Source organism: Vipera berus, assembly GCF_964194415.1.
Source record: "Vipera berus genome assembly, chromosome: 3".
Classification (NCBI taxonomy): Eukaryota; Metazoa; Chordata; class Lepidosauria; order Squamata; family Viperidae; genus Vipera; species Vipera berus.
In genome coordinates, this window is record NC_138204.1 from 116,405,678 (window position 1) to 116,421,539 (window position 15,862).

The 15,862-nt window shown below is 40.3% G+C and overlaps 1 protein-coding gene across 1 annotated transcript in view; it reads right to left on the reverse strand.

The window, feature by feature from the left end:
* Positions 1-283: 283 nt before the first annotated feature.
* The window catches only part of LOC308665781 (pre-B-cell leukemia transcription factor 1), a 48,513-nt gene continuing 32,934 nt past the window's right edge, over positions 284-15,862 (reverse strand). The window contains exon 7 of the mRNA XM_081324002.1: positions 284-5,623. Within this exon, the coding sequence (XP_081180128.1) occupies positions 5,531-5,623 (93 nt within the window). The 3' untranslated portion in view covers positions 284-5,530. The remainder of the gene's footprint in view (positions 5,624-15,862) is intronic.

The following is a 15,862-nucleotide window of genomic DNA, read 5'->3' on the forward strand; positions in this document are numbered from 1 at the left end:
ACCACTTTTGGTTCTCCTTGTCTAAATACAGGCATGACTGGGGAGCAGCTGGCAGATCAGCAGCTTTCGTTAATAACCCAAGTGGGTCCTGGGGCTTACTTTTGCACAGAAACCCAGGATATGGGGAAGGGAGGGAAATTACCAGCAATAGAGCAGAATGCTGGTTCATATTATCTGGTGGCGGCAAGGTAGATCAGATGTGGCAAAAAGAATTAGCACTTTGACTTCATAAAGAACATAATTGTTGCACTGACCAGGCAACTGCTCCAGCCTTGGTGGAGCAGTGGGCTAATGCCTCCTTAAGTAACACCAGCTGCCTGCAATTAGTGCAGGTTCGCATCCCACCAAGCTCAAGGTTGACTCAGCCTTCCATCCTTCCGAGGTAGGTAAAATGAGGACCCAGATTGCTGGGGGCAATTAAGCTGACTTTGTAATAATGCCGCTTGGGGTGTGTGTGAAAGCCCTAATAAGCAGTCATATACATAGAATGAAGGCTACTGCTAAGCTTGTAAGCCGCCCTGAGTCTTCGGAGAAGGGCGGGATATAAATGGAATTAAAATAAAAAAAATAAAAAAAAACCTGTCAATGAGTACCTCTCTTTTCATCTGCTATCTTGGCAAGTAGCAAACAATAACCCTACACCCTACTACTTATAAAGTGCTCTCTGGGTGGCTTACAAAGTCAACATATTGCCTCCAACACTCTGGATCCTCCTTTTACCAATCTCAGAAGGATGGAAGGCTAAGTCAACCTTGAGCCAGTCAGAACTGAACTCCTGGCAGTGGGCAGAGTTAGCCTGCAATACTGTATTCTATTGCGCTACCAGAGTAGGTCCAATAATCTTTGCTTAAAAGGGTACAACTACTGCATCTTGTCCCACACTGCTCATCATCTGATGGCAACATGATGGGCAGTAGAAGCAGTGCTCTACATCCTTATATTCCAGGGAGAAAGGTGTTGTGGACCTTCTCTAGCCTTCTCAAAAGTGTTCAAGAAAACCAAGCAACCAGACAGCCATGAGTGGGAGTCCTCAGAAAGTTTAGTTCACAATTACTATCAAGCAAGCCAGGCGAGAATGGAGGTTTGATAAATTTCAGGAAATTGAGCATTTCAAGGGCTCATCACTCGAGGTCTTATTTTCAGCCAGAGGCAGTTTTTCCACCTATCAAGTATGCTGTAAGAGATGTTGGCTATTCTGACTGCAAATTCTAGGATCTCTAGTCTCAGCACATCCCGAGGGCATCAGACCAATGAACAAGAGTGTTAATTTTATATAAACTAAGCACATTTAAGGGAAAATAATTTGTCTTTTTTTCTGTTTGCTAAAGAAGCTTTTCACATCACTTTAAAGGCAATAAAAGATTTATGAAGGAAATTGGAAAATATGTTTTCAAGGCCATAGTTTGACAAAAAAAAGAGAGTGTGTGTGTGAGAGAGAGATAAAAGCAAAAGAGATGAGTCTAGTATCCCGCATAAGCCTTGTCGAAAAAACTGGAGCTGCCCTTGCATAGCTTCCATTTGTTTCAGGGGAGGCTTATGCTGGAGAATTTACCAGTGGATTGAGCCTAAAATACCCCCCCCCTTTTAAAATGTATGCAGAACATGATGAAAATGTCACTTCTGGCATTCAAAGTTAGTAAACAAAGTATTAAGTGTACCTATTATGCTCACTATTCCAACCATTGTTAAAAGTTTTACAAAATCAATTACTGTCACTTCTTTTAAAACATTGTGTAACAGGAAATGAATGTGCACAACTCTACACTTGTCTACCATTCTTCAACTAATTCACAAATGCATTAAAAATGTAAACCAAAGAAGGGCAAATGTAGGTAACTTGGTGTTAAAAACTATACAGGTATGAAGCTCTTTTTTGCCATAGGACAGGATGGGACTGCCTGTCCTTTGATGCGTGCTATGAGGGTAACTTTTTATTTTTATAAACACTATTAAATTCAGACTGCTTTTTTGGTTTGCTTTTCCTTTATCTGAATATACAAGAACATTCATCATCAAATGTTCATTATCATCAATACTACAAAGAACGAGACACAAATTGCAAGAAACAATGGAAAATGTTAATAAAGCTGAAAGAATTGAACGTTTTAATTTTTTTTAAAACTTTTTTAGGATTCTTTTTTTAAAGTTTCTGCAGTTTTTTTAATTTTTTTGTTTTTGGTATCGAAGTTGGGTTTTTCTGGGCAGAAAATAAAGAACCAAATGCATGAGAAGTTAGCTCACAGTTAAGCAAAAATATCAGTACTACATAATTATAATAAAAATAGTAAATCTGGATATGCAAAGAATTACTACCAGTGTATGTACCATTAAGAAGTCCAGTACCATACCATGACGGACCATAATAGAAAGATATATTGTTACAGGCAGATAAATGCAGTTCCATCTCTTTTTTCCCTACCAGACAATTTTAGTCTACTGCGCAAATTGCGCAGTCCAGGTAATAGTTTGAAATGAAGTTAATAACACTGCACAACACTATCTATAAATGTAAGTTGAATAAAATCTGTTTTCCAGGAGACTATGTCTTATTTTCATTTATCACAGCAATATAATGGTCTCTATGAAAGTTGCCAATAGACATGTTAGATAAAGATCACACAATGTAATTAATTGCAACTAACCTAATTACACTTAATTACATTAAACAAATATTCAAGTCCATGCTCACTGGCCTTCATCAAAGGTAACTCATCTTGGCTGCATGAATCCACATGACCACTAGATGGCAGCAGAGACACCCAAAACTTCAATTCTTTGTTGTGGTTTGTATTTGTGTGGCCCCAATCTGGTGCATCTAACATTATTTGGCAAAGATATACTTCATCCAAACACTAGGCAATGCTATCTATTATGGCTATTTCCCCCCTCATGTACAAAAGTTAAGTATACACCTTTGATGTGATCAACTGTATTTTGCATGTATTTCTTTGTCCATAAGATGCCACCCACCAAAAGCCATCTACTTCTTCAATCTCCTTCCTCATTTCCATCTCATTACAAAGACTGTGTAGATGTTATGTCTTTAACCTCTCAGCTAGCATTTGCTTCTTGCTTTTGCCTTTTTCTTTCATCCTAGTTTAAAAGCCATGCTAGGTCTATGGGAGGTGGCTGCATTTTGCCTTGAGTTGCTTCATGATGCAGAGGTGCTTCATGTCCCTTCTGGGACCCTTTCTAATGTGCTTAGTAACTGGAAGATCTCCTTCTGGCTATTGCATTTGCTAAGGAAGTCCCAAAACCCATATGAAATCATTGTGGCAGGTTCACTCAGAGGGTGGAAAAGGTGCTTTGGAAAGTTAGTCCTTTGCTCAAATCAACCATCAGAATAGAATTATGAAATGTTAGCTGGTCCACTAAATCTAGTGCTTTTCTATAGTATCTTCAATTTACTTGGATTTAATTCTGGGTATATGCAGGTTATCAAGAGCAGATGGGCCAAGAGAGCCATGGATTTCTCATAAGAAGCATCAGGGTCTCGGCGTCCCCTCCAGACAGAATTGCTAATATTGTTTGGTGAGGGTTACAGAGCTATTTGTCGTCTGTGTTAATTAATCTGGATTATTTATCAGTCTGAACTTACAATGACCCTAAATAGGAAACCTTTTTTTTCCATTAAAAGGAATAATAATGATTAGAGCCAAGGAAGGTTACAGTGTGGTGTGTAAGTACACTGTAACATCAGCATCGCCCTGGACAGAGAATGTACCAGTGGCCACTGTTATTAAATATAGATGCCTGATGCTTTTATATGTTATCACTAAGCTCAGCTCAGCTTAGGTTATTTAATGCCTTTCTATCCAGACCCCTTGCAGAGGACACAGTCAGTGGTGGGATTCAGCCGGTTCGCACCACTTCGGCAGAACCGGTAGCTAATTTTTTTGTTGCCCAGGCCCAGAATGGACTTCCGGAAGCGGCATCCACACAGAGAACCAGTTGTTCACATATTTGAATCCCACCACTGGACACAGTCAATCCACTGGGATGTTCCCCTGAACATGATTTGCTGAAAAGAGATTGGTCCTCCTCAGGTTCAAGGCTAGGAGCAATCCAATTCATCTTATTCTGGAGAAATGCGTTTGAGCACAGGCAACTGTTTAAAGTCACCATGCCAATGTGTATTTTTCAATATTCTTTTCCAATAGACATTTATTTATCTTCTCCCCATCTCATCCCACCCATCAATTTTACATTTTGTTTTTCTAATGGAAAAAGTTTTCTTTAGAAGTGACGTGTCAATCTATTATTATTTTTTTCACAATCAGCACAACACAATTTTAGCAAGGATGTATAATCAAATTATAATATGTAAAGCCACACAGGTCCAAATCTTTACTAGTGCAAGTTGTGTATTCTAGCAGCTTGGAATTAATTTCCCAGTGATTTCTTTCTCTGTCTAACAGATATTGGTAAATTACAAGTATAATGAAAGCTGTGGATATTTTGCAATTTCTGCAGCTTTATTGTGAACATAACCGCCCCTCCCTTTCTGAAAACCTACACTTTTATGATTTTGCATCCAGGTGCATGGATTCTTAGATAAAGCTGAGAAATCAGAGGGTGTAAGACTGAAGACCACAGTGCCTTGCACAGGTCTTTATTGTTCTGCTCTTGCATGGTTTTCATTTCAAATGAAAATGCGAAAGTCTTTTCTGCATCAGTGAAATGGGATTTGTGGAACCCAAACAAATTAGGAAAAGATTATTTACTACCCAGACTTACTGTACTTGTGTCATATTATAGTAAGCAGCTATGCACTTCCTTCATGAAGGAGGATGCACACAGCCCTAATTACAGTTCCACTGAATGTGTGGAACAGTGAAATTGAGAAGTGGCATGGTTCATGTCTAGGGTGGATAAGAGACATGAAGGGATGATAAAGAGTAGCTTTGCTAACAGTTTCCTATCTTGTAACCATCGGGCATGTTACAGCCATATCCTGCGGTACCAGGATTGCATTTATCCAACCTGTAACAGGGATTGTTCTGGAAGGCAACTCACCAGAGTTTCAGGATCTTAGAGGAACAGATCATATGAAGGAGGGATGGTGCCCAAAAGCCAAGGGAAGAGCTTAGGTCGCTCCTGAAAAGAGGTAGTGAGAACACCAGAGAAATGGGAGGAGGCAGTCAGATGCTTGGTAGGCTGGAGGGAGTTAAAGATTTACACTAGGATAAAAACAACAACAACAACAACAGCAACAACATAAAAAGTACAAATGCTTTCAGATTTTTTTCCCCCTTCAGATTATTTTGCTGTGAGAAAGTGGGCAATGGTGATGATGAAAGAAAAGGCGTCTTCTACCCAGAAAAGAAAGGGAAGAGAGTATAAAGAAGTGTCCAGACTGGCTGAAAAAGCATCCCCAAAGAGAGAAGAGAAGGAAACTCCTGTTGGGTGAGGCAGTCAGCTCTGAATCTGGCCTGCTGGCATCAACAGGAGAAAAAAACTCTCCCCTCTCTGCCACCACACCTGCCTGGTACAGGGTGGGAGCAGCCGGGGATACTGGATTGCTGGGAGATCAGTTGGAGGTATCAGAGTGAACGCTGCCAGGGCCTTCTGTGGGGGAAGTCACCGACGAAGGAGTTGTAGCATCTTGCCAACCTCCATTAGCCTAAGAGAGAGAAAGAAATTCATCAGTGGCATCATGACAAGGGGTTCCACACTACAAGGTTGCATAGCAGCAGAGTAGCATCAGCATCAGGGACGACCTCCTCTTCCACTCCCCTTACTTGGAGCTGTTGCTCAGGACCACAAGATCAATGCTGGTCTGCCAACATCCGGTCAGTCAGAATCATGGGTGCCTGAAGGAAGTTAGTTTGGGTGACAGAATCTAAAAGGTTTTGGCCATAACTTATCCAGCTGAGAACAACTATTGTTACTACAGCATCAGCCTTTGATATTACAGGCTATTCTTTCATGGATCAGACATGGAACTAGCAAGCAATATAAGACATTAAGAAACAATGACTCTCAATCACCCTTATTTATACATAAAGCTGCAGAGGTGTGCAGTACAGATTGCAAATGACAGCCTGAAGCACATTAGAATCACTACTACTGGGTTACAATGAAACTTACACAAGTTTATTATGGTTGCATTAATGTTACTTTCAACACAGCTGCTTAATTCAAAGTTTACATAACTCTGATTCACAGTTACTGAAGTATTTGTTCTTTTGTAAAAAAAAATCACCAGAATGCCCTCTCTTATGATTAACATAAAATTAATGTAAGATAAGAGCTAGCAGTTTTCGACTTTAGCTATAATCCCCACCACTTCACACTGTAAGATAATATAAAAGATTCCAGCAGACCTGTGATTTAAATTCATAGATTCTTCAGGATCCAAAAGTGGTTGTCACTCACTAGTTCCAACAAATTCAGAACTACAGCACCCTCTAACACTTAAAAAACTCCACCATGCATGGAAATAATCTTACCATCAAGCAGTTTCTGCTCTTTCTTGCAACATACTACATACATTAGATCTAGGATTGCCTTATTTTATTTGACAGCCCTCAGGTATTACAACATTGCTGTCATATCTCAGTCAGAATAAGGATGCCTGAAGGAAGGCAAATAATAACACATGCAATGGCATTACTTTCAAGTTAGCAAACATATTCAAAAATTCAGTATATTGTTCTGTAATTTTTATGGGGTATGTGTTTGTTGTCACCTACTGGCAATATTTGTAATGCTAACTTTTATTAACATCTTGATTTGGACTAATGGCATTTTCAGCATTACAGACACCTACAGTACATTATTAAATACAGCCATTAAATCTTGAGGAAAAAAGCGCACAAATAGTCTCAATACTTATAATCAATATGTCAAGTTGATATGCAAAATTTAAAGACAGAACAAAGAACCAGAGGTCTTATTTTTTTCTAAATAATGAAAAACTGTCTGAATGTCTTAATCAAAAGTTCTGTTTTTAGACTGCAGTTTTTTCAACAACAAAAAAAAAGATTTTGGATGCACTGGATCCCATTGCATTTGTATACCAAAGGAATGACTAAATTATTGTGCTGATAGAAATTGATTTAGAATAATGAATGCTTCATTAAAACATTTTTGTGGTACCCTAAAATTATTATATTAGAAAATGAAATGAAATGAAATAAAGAGAACAATTGTAAATTAGCAGATGTATAAAAAGTGGGAAGTCAGACCCCCTCCCCCCAAAAAATCTTGAAAGAAAGCAAAGGCAAAATACTTCTTTCTGCTCTATTGTCCAGCAGACTACATGAAGTTATCAGGAGCCATGTTTTTATAAGTTTTATGTCATATGTAAATCTGTAAAAAATTCCTTCCACATCTTGATTAATACCACTTGTGAAAATGCAGAAAACTACAAGGTTCAGGAGAAAATGGTGTCCCATTTGAAATCTCCCCCTGCTTTGACAAGGAACCCCCAACTAAACATTCTCAGAATATTTTTCTAGGCAATAATGAAGCTGTGTATAATCATCTGTTCCACATTTAATGAGAATGCAACTCAAAATATCACATAGAATATAATCAAGTACTTTGCTACTGCCAAAGTATTTCACTCCCACTCAAATGTCCATTATCCAATTGAAAAGAATCCAGCTAAGAACTATATTATAGGTAACACCTCCAGGTTAGATTCTACTGAAATAAATGACCTGGATACAGGGATAGAAGGGGCAATCATCAAATTTGCAGATAACACCAAGCTGGGGGGAATTGGAAGATAGACTCAAGATTCAAAAGGATCTTGACAGACTTGATCATTGGGCCTAAGATGAAAGTGTGAGAAAAGTAAGGTCCTGCACTTAGGCATGAAAAAGCAAATGCGTAGTTATAGAACAGGCAGTACTTGGTCATCAGTAGCAACTATGAGAGGGATCTAAGTGTCCAGGTGGACCACAGCTTTAAGTATGAGCAGTAGTGTGTGGCAGCTGCCAAAAAAGCCAATGCAGTCTTAGACTGCATCAACAGTGGGATAGCATCAAGATCATGAAAAGTGATAGTACCGCTTTATACTGCACTGGTGAGGCCTCACTTAGAGTACTGTGTCCAGTTCTGGTCACCACAATACAAAAGAGATGCCGAGGCCCAAGAAATTACAGAAAAATGCAACTAAAATTATAAGGGGTTTGGAGTCTAAACCCTAATATGAACAGCTAAGAGAACTATTGTAGGTTTGTTTAGCCTAATGAGTGACATGATAGGTTAGAAGTGACATGATAGCTCTCTTCCAATACTTGGAGGAGAGAGGGAGTCAATTTGTTCTCCAAAGTGCCCGAGGGAAGGACAAGAAACAATGGGTGGAAGCTTGTCAGAGGGAACTCCAACCTGGAAATAAGGAGGAATTTCCTGACAGTGAGTAAAATTAATGAATGGAAGAGCTTGTCTCCTGGAGTTGTGGGTGCTCCATCGCTGGAGGTTTTCAAAAAGAGATCGAACAACCATTTTTTCAGAATGGTGTAAAGACTCTTGCCTTTGGCGGGGGGTTGGACCTACTAAGTTTCTTTCACCCCTGTGATTCTATGACACTGCATTATTATAAAGATGTTTACTGTTTTACAAACTGTAGGAGTTGACCAGACTGAGCCTGAGACAGGGCTCAAGTGCATCATCAATTTGGAGTCACTTCATGCACACAAGAGATCTATGCCCAGCCATCCTTGAATTCTGTTGACTTTTATCTACCCCCAATTTGCTTTGACTATTAGTAGTTCAGATTCTTATAGAGTGATGGCATGGAATAAACTTGTACTGATTTGAACAACCCTGGTTCCTGATTTCCTGTGCCTTACACAAACTACTGATCTTTTCTCTGGTATTCAGATCTGGCTCTCTGGCTTGAATTTCCCAGAATCTTTCTGAAGCACATATAAAAAGGTAAAGTTTCCCCCGCACATGCGTGCTAGTCGTTTCCGACTCTAGGGGTCAGTGCTCATCTCCGTTTCAAAGCCGAAGAGCCAGCGCTTGTCCAAGGACGTCTCCGTGGTCATGTGGCCGGCATGACTAGACGCCAAAGGCGCACGGAACGCTGTTACCTTCCCACCGTAGTGTTCCCTATTTTTCTACTTGCATTTTTACGTGCTTTCGAACTGCTAGGTTGGCAGAAGCTGGGACGAGTAACAGGCGTTCAACTCTGTTATGCGGCACTCGGGATTCGACCCGCCAAACTGCCGACCTTTTGATCGACAAGCTCAGCATCCTAACCCACTGCTACTTTCATTCCCATGCATGTTATTCATTTCCAAGATTTTTTTTTTAAAGATGAAAGATAAAGATTCTGATATTTCATCAGCAAGGTACCCTGGGTGTAATGTCTAGCAATTCTTTTATAGGAACTCTGATTTATCTTGAACTTCTTTTCCTATTAATATATTTAGCCACTAAATCCTATTAAGAATTTCTCTGAATTTATTAAATTCAGTTTTTTTAATCTAAAGTACCTAATCAGCTATATTTAGGTTTTCAGAAACTTGTCAAACTAAGATAAATGTTAATTCTTACATCAGTAACGAATTTTAGTTGAGTTCTGATATAACACCAGGTATTTCATATGGTCAATCCATGTGTAGGATTTAATTCTGCTTGTAAAATTCCAATTCTGTGTGGATATACAATAGAATCTAAAGGATCACTGTTGATATTTAAAATAATACAGTAATCACATTTTAATTTGAGCAGTTACAGGTAGTCCGTGACCTATAACTGGTTGTTTAATGATGACAGTCACAGAATGGGTGCTTTATGGCCTATAAAGCATTTCCAGGTGTTATAAAATGTTGTGCTGCCTTTGTCCTGAACACATGGCAGCATTTCAGGTGCTTGGTTCACATGCACATTTATGACTGGTTGCCAAGTGCCCTGCGATTATGTGTTCTCTTCTGGTGTCCAGGCAGCCAGTAGGAAAACTGAAGGAATGGAGGATATCCACCTCTTTCATTAGTGTTCTTCTCCTCTCTGGAGGAGAAAATACTAAAATACTAAAAGCTCTCAGTCCTCTGAAACAGTGAAGCTCAAAGCCTTTAGCATTTTCTCCTCTAAAATTCACTTCTTTTGCTAGTGTCCATCTCCTCTCTAGAGAAGGCTCTGAAATGCTGAGACTTGGAGCATTTAGTGTTTTCTCCTCTGAAATCCACCTATTTTGCTAGCATCCTTCTCTCTGGAAGTGAAAACGCTAAAGGCTCTGAACGTCAGGTTTTTCAGAATGCCAGCCAGCTTCACTAACCTTTTCATCTCTGAAGGAGAAAACCCTAACAATACCATCATTCTCAGGATGGTTCAGAAGGCCCCTGATTTGGGGAAGCCGACTTCTGAACCATCATGAAAATGCAGCTGATGTGTAGGTGGAGAGAGAGGACAGAAAGGTAAGCGGACCAAGGCTTGGTGGGGGGAGAGTCCCTGTGCTATAGGTTGCTGGCCTCCCAGGGCCTCTCCCACCCACTGAGGCAACCCTGTGCAGTTGCTTAAAAACCAGCATGGTCTCTTAAGAACTGCAGTGAGGAGAGCTTGGATTGTGGCCATTAAGTGAGACAGTCATGTAGGTGCTTAATGACCACAATGATTTATGACTAAAATTCCATGGTCAATTATAGTCATAAGTCTAGTATAGTTAGTGGAGTCAGTTAGCCGGAGAGATGTAGGATTTCCTTTTGCTAGAAGTATTTAGGTAAAAGCTAGACAGTTATCTGTCTGGGTTGCTCTAATCCTGAAGCCCAGACATGATATGGGGTTGCATTCAATGGCCTAAATGGCCACCCCCAACATTAGGCCTCTATAACATACAAAGATGAAATACTCCAAAACAAACTTAAATTTCAGGCAGTTGTCTAACTCAGATAATGACTACAGTAGTCAATTCAGCTCCTACTCCAAGATACTGAAGTATTTTCTATCTCTGTCCTTAAATGGTTACAGTATTTTAATAGTTTAGTTATTAACCAGCTACATACCTGGTTTATTATACATAAATACTGTACAAGTGCAGTTTCTAGAGTCCCAGTCTAGCAATGTAAAAATGATCAGTTTCAAGAAACAATACATCAGGCACACTGAGTGATGAACATGCATTCCTTATCACATTATGCGGTCAAGATATAATAAATAAGCAGCTCTGCAGCATTTCATTAATTAAAAAACATAATCACATTAAGAAAAAAGACTGCACACATTAGATTTATGTTTTTCAGGTCTTGCAGTTCAGATTCCAAAGTCAGTTATGCATTTTTTTTTAACTGTACTTGCTGTGTGCAATGTTGGGTGGTGACTTTACATGGAAACGTACAACTTAAAATAACATTGATGGTGTTCCAGTTAATTATTCATATGTTGCTTTGGTCACATTTAAAGTGACGAATAGCATAGAGCTGAAACAGCAACCTTTTGCTGTCCAGCAGTCTCACCCTTCTTTTCTATTCTTTGTTGAATCACCAAAGAGCTGCAGGGGCTGTAATGGTGACACACTAAGATCTTAGGAAGGTAGAAGTAGCAAGTTTTAGAGTCAGAAATTTGGGGGATTTGGGAGGAGGGAGTCTGGAGGATCTTAAAACAGTATATTAACTGCGTTTTTTTTAAATACAGCAAGTTCCCAGGTTAAGATTGACTCTGTTTAAGGATGACCCATAGTGAGGAACACAGCCTACTGCAGCAAAATTTGAGTTAATTTTACAGTGATTCAAGTTAAATACACAATGGCTCAAGTTCATTACACAATACTACTTATAACATACTGTATTATCAATAATGCTGTTCTGGCTTACATACAAATTTGACTTCAACACAGACCTTGGGAATGGGACTCATTTTAAACTGGGGACTACCTGTACTACAAATTACACTTCTGATGCATGATACTTTGCCAAACTGGGATCTGCAAAAACTGGGTGATTGGCCACAAACAGCTTATTCTTGATATAGATCCATTTTTACTGAAAGGGGATGTGCTCATGTGGGCAAGTAACATCTCCCCACAAACTTCTCATGCATCACCCCTTCAGCCCTTTTTCTCTTAACTCAGATTGCTTCCGTTTCAGAGCTAGCTGATGAGCAAAGTCAGCAATGCACCTTTTGATCTCTCTGTGCAAACACTATCATTCTCCCTTGATACATAAATAAGGACGCCACATGTTTAAATATAATTGTCCTTATTATACCAAGTATAGAGCTGAAGCCCAAATAACATGTGATATAAATTACAGATTAAACAAATGTAGCGGAGAGGGGAGTTGGGGGGGATTGGCGCTGGCTGGGATCAGCACTGGCTGAGAGGCTTTGCTGGAGCTCTGCGGATTCAGCGGAGAGGTCGGGAGCTCTGGCAGCCTCCGTGGTGGCTGGCGGCAGGGCGGGGGTCTTGGGGAGGGATTTTTAAAGGGGAAAAGGAGATGGACTGGGGGAAGATTTTATTTTCTTTTTTCCAGAGAGGCAAGCCAGAAGGAGAGAGAGCGAGGCAGGAAATTGGCGAAAAGGCTTTTTATTCTTTTTCCGGAGAGGCAAGCCAAGAAGAGGGAGAGCAAGGTAGGAAGTTGGCGAAAAGATTTATTATTATTATTCCTGGTTTGTGTGTGGCAAGCCAGATGGAGGGAGAGTGAGGGAGGAGGTTGGTTGTGTTTGTTTTTATTCTTTTCAGTGAGGTAAGCTGGACGGAGAGGGGGGAATAGAGATAGAGAGGTTTCTGTAGAGCAAGCTTGAAGGAGAGAAGGGAACGGGAGTAGGAGAGGATTCAGTGGGGAAAGGCCGAAAGAGAGAAGGGGAGATAGAATAAGGGAGGTTCCTGTGAGTGGCTGAGAGAGACTGACCATCATCACCTCACGTGAGCTCCCTGCCAGAGACTGACCATCATCATCTCATGTGAGCTGCTGCTGCCAGAGACTGACCATCATTATCTCATGTGAATTGCTGCTGCCAGAGATGGGAGCGGCCTATTGACAGAGACTGACTACGATCACCTATCATGAGCTGCCTGCTGGGGACTGACTACCATCTTCACCTCACATGAGCTGCTGCTGCCAGAGACTGACCATCATTGTCTCATGTGAGCTGCTGCCACCAAACACTAACCATCATCATCTCACATGAGCTGCCTGCTGTCAGAGATTGACCATCATCACCTATCATGGTCTGCTGCTGACAGAGATTGACCACCACTGCACTGTGTGCCTCTGTCAAGCAGAGGTGTCCAAGTAAGGGATCCCTTGGACCAGCAGCCAGACTAAGAGGGCCAGGAGAACCCGGACTTCAGCGGTCCCTTCGGGGGTGGTGCTACACAAACATAGCTAATCTTGCAGATATTATTTTGAAGAAATAATCTGGAACATGATCTCATTTTGATTCAAGACATAATCCTAGATTACTGAAGTGGGCTCTTATTTAACTTCAAAGATGTTCTTTGTGGTAAATATCTTTTCAGGATATAAAAAACAGCAAGAAAGGAACAATTTTAAACTCAACAGAAATGTCAGATACAATCCAGAGCAAATAAAATTCTGTATTAGAGCTGCTTTTCTCCAAAATAAAACACACCAAGTTCATTCTTCTTTAAAGACATGACTAATATTTAGTTTAATTTGAAGTCATTATAAATTGCACATTACACACACTGTAGAGTACTTCTATTATCTCATACCAATATTTTTCAACTAAAAATTCCCATGATAAATTGCAAATCGTGAACTGTCGAATGCACTGAGTGCTAAATCCAAAGGAAAGGAAAGGAAAAGAAAAGAAATATTGCCTATTTAAAGCTCTCACTCCAAGAGTTCCGCAGCAGCACATTTTAAAATCTGTTCTTGAAGGCTGAAATGTGCTGTATGCAGCCCAAATAAATTTTTGTGCTTAATTGCAATCCCTGAAAATATAAGAAACCGTGATCAAATGCCTCCTGCCCCAACTCCATGCTAAATAAAGAACCTATTTTCAAGGATCATCTGATCAGCTCAGCCTGCTGTCATGTGGCTGAAAATTAGCATGGACAAAAACAAACAAACGAACAAAAGGCCCTATACCAGGGCCGAGCTGTCTTAACAAATAAATCTCAAGGATTATCAGTATTTTGACCAAGTGAAGTACATCAAGCAGGGACAGATACTAACCTTTGCTAAGGATGATCAAGTTCTATTCACTGAAATGCCTATTCACCTTCTGATGAAAAGGACAATGGTTCCTGCCAATGATCAGCTAATCTGTGATCTCTTTTGAGCTCCACCTCTGATAGAATTCTCCTCACATGATCACGTTGCTCTGTGCATTTGATACAAACCAGATATAAAACCCAGTCTGAAGTTTTCTTTTCCCCACTTGTAATATCTGTCATGTCTAACTGATCTCCAGTACTGCAAAGTTCTGCTCTGCCCTCCGTCTTCAGGAGTGGACCTTTTTGATACAAAACTGAGGCAATTACTTCCAAAAGGTTGGCTAAAGTTCGACTAACCCATTTGCCCAGATGGCTGGTGTTTCTGGATATTGTGGCTTACAGATTTTCAAGCCTAAGGAGGATCACTCTCATTCCCCAAACAGAGACAGATAACAGCAAACCATATCTGCAGGGGCTGCACATCTGCCCAGCTTGCTCTGCTCCCACATTATTTACAGGACAGAGGCAGCTCATTGTTTACTATCTCCTGGAGGATGCAACCAGCTCATGCACTTCCACTTTCTGACCACTGCAAGAGGCAGCAGCAATTACCGAAGATTATCAGCCCAACAATGACAAGCTGCATAAAGAGAGACACTGAGCCAACGCTGCCGCCCGGAGACTGGCATATTCAAGTACACTCAGGACATTAATAGCAATTTACGTGCCATCACTGAGGGAACACCACAATGGCCCTGTTGGCAGCCTCTTATTTTGAAGCCTGTTATTTGTGGGAGTTACAAGCTATAATCACAACAGAAACTTTCAAAACCCTTATCTTCGATGACACACCAAATCTATTTCAGAACTGTAATTGCTATGTCACTGGAGAGTTTGCTGCTTAATGCACTCAAATGACATTTAGTGTTTGCAGGGTCATTATAAGAATCAGAAAATGTGGAGGAGAAAAGAGGGAGGGAGGGAGGGAAGAGTCTTCTATTGTGCACTGAAATTATTTTTAGAAAGGGCTTTATTGCAGTTGCCCAATTAAACAGGAGGAATAGATATAATCTTTGTACAACACAGACATTCTTATTATTTAAAGCTTTATCCCCATTCCAGGGTTTCTGAAGAGATGCTCCGAGAATCAAGAACATGCCCTTCCTCCTAGCTGGGTAGATGTTCAGTTGCCCCCAGTGCCTTTGAAAGGCACAGAATCTTTAGGAAATAAGTGAACTCAACATATATGTCCAATTTTCACTTTGGGGAGAAAACCTTGGTGCTTTCCCACCAGACACCAGCCCTACCACCAAATGAGAGGGTACAGTGGCTCCATTTAATTATTAGATTGTTTGCTGGCCTCACATGCCATTGTTTTTGTCCTCATCCCCTATGCAATTTCAGAGCTGACATAAGATTATTGTTTCAGGTGCAATTTTATTATTGATTTCCTAGAGGTGTTGTTCAGGAACTACTTCTGAGTAACTTCCAGCACTGCTGGATCCTCTCTGGAAGTTCTCTCCTTACAATAGAAAAGTTATGGAGGATAAATTTAGGATTCACATGGAGACTGCCACATGCTGTGGAACATGGATATAGCAATAGCACTTAGACTTATATACTGCTACACAGTGCTTTATACTAGCACTCTCTGAGTGGTTTACAACATCAGCGTATTGTCCCCAACAATCTGCATCCCCATGTTACCGATCTCAGAAGGATGGAAGGATGAGTAAATTTTTAGCTGGGAGTCACTGAACTCCTTGCAGTGGACAGAGTTAGCCTGCA